The sequence below is a fragment of the Pterocles gutturalis genome, unplaced genomic scaffold (genome assembly GCF_000699245.1).
Source record: "Pterocles gutturalis isolate BGI_N339 unplaced genomic scaffold, ASM69924v1 scaffold23546, whole genome shotgun sequence".
NCBI lineage: Eukaryota > Metazoa > Chordata > Aves > Pterocliformes > Pteroclidae > Pterocles > Pterocles gutturalis.
The window spans coordinates 1230-1579 of record NW_010103633.1 but is presented as its reverse complement, the minus strand read 5'-3'; the positions used below and the strand labels follow the sequence as shown (position 1 = coordinate 1579).

The 350-nt window shown below is 67.1% G+C and overlaps 1 protein-coding gene across 1 annotated transcript in view; it reads left to right on the top strand.

Moving 5' to 3' along the window:
• Positions 1-187, top strand: part of LOC104471444 (XK-related protein 2-like) — a gene marked incomplete at its 5' end in the record, with an annotated part of 2346 nt that extends 2159 nt beyond the window's left edge. Inside the window, 1 exon segment of the mRNA XM_010086786.1 lies at positions 1-187. This exon segment is cut by the window's left edge and continues 19 nt beyond it. Within this exon segment, the coding sequence (XP_010085088.1) occupies positions 1-187 (187 nt within the window).
• Between the last annotated feature and the right edge of the window lie 163 nt (positions 188-350).

Here is a 350-nt window from a genome sequence, read left to right as displayed (position 1 = left end):
CCTCGGCTACTGCCTGGGCATCTACTTCATGCTCCTCTTCTTCCAGTACCTGCACCCCTGCCGCCAGCTCTTCAGTCACAATGTCGCTGACTTCCTGCACTGTGTCTGCTGTCGCCAGCACCGGCCGGGGACCCCCCTGCGCCTCCAGGCACCCCACGAGCCCGGCGTGAGGCACAGCATCGTCTGAGGCATGGACAGCACCCGGCTCCTCCAGCTGGCTGCGGACACAGGGACAGGCAGCACTGGGATGTGCCGGCAGCCGGAGGGGGCTCATGGCACAAACTGTGCCAGAGGCAGGCGCTCCCTGCCCCTGCAGTGGCAGTGGGTCCCGGTGTGTCCCCGTGACCAGG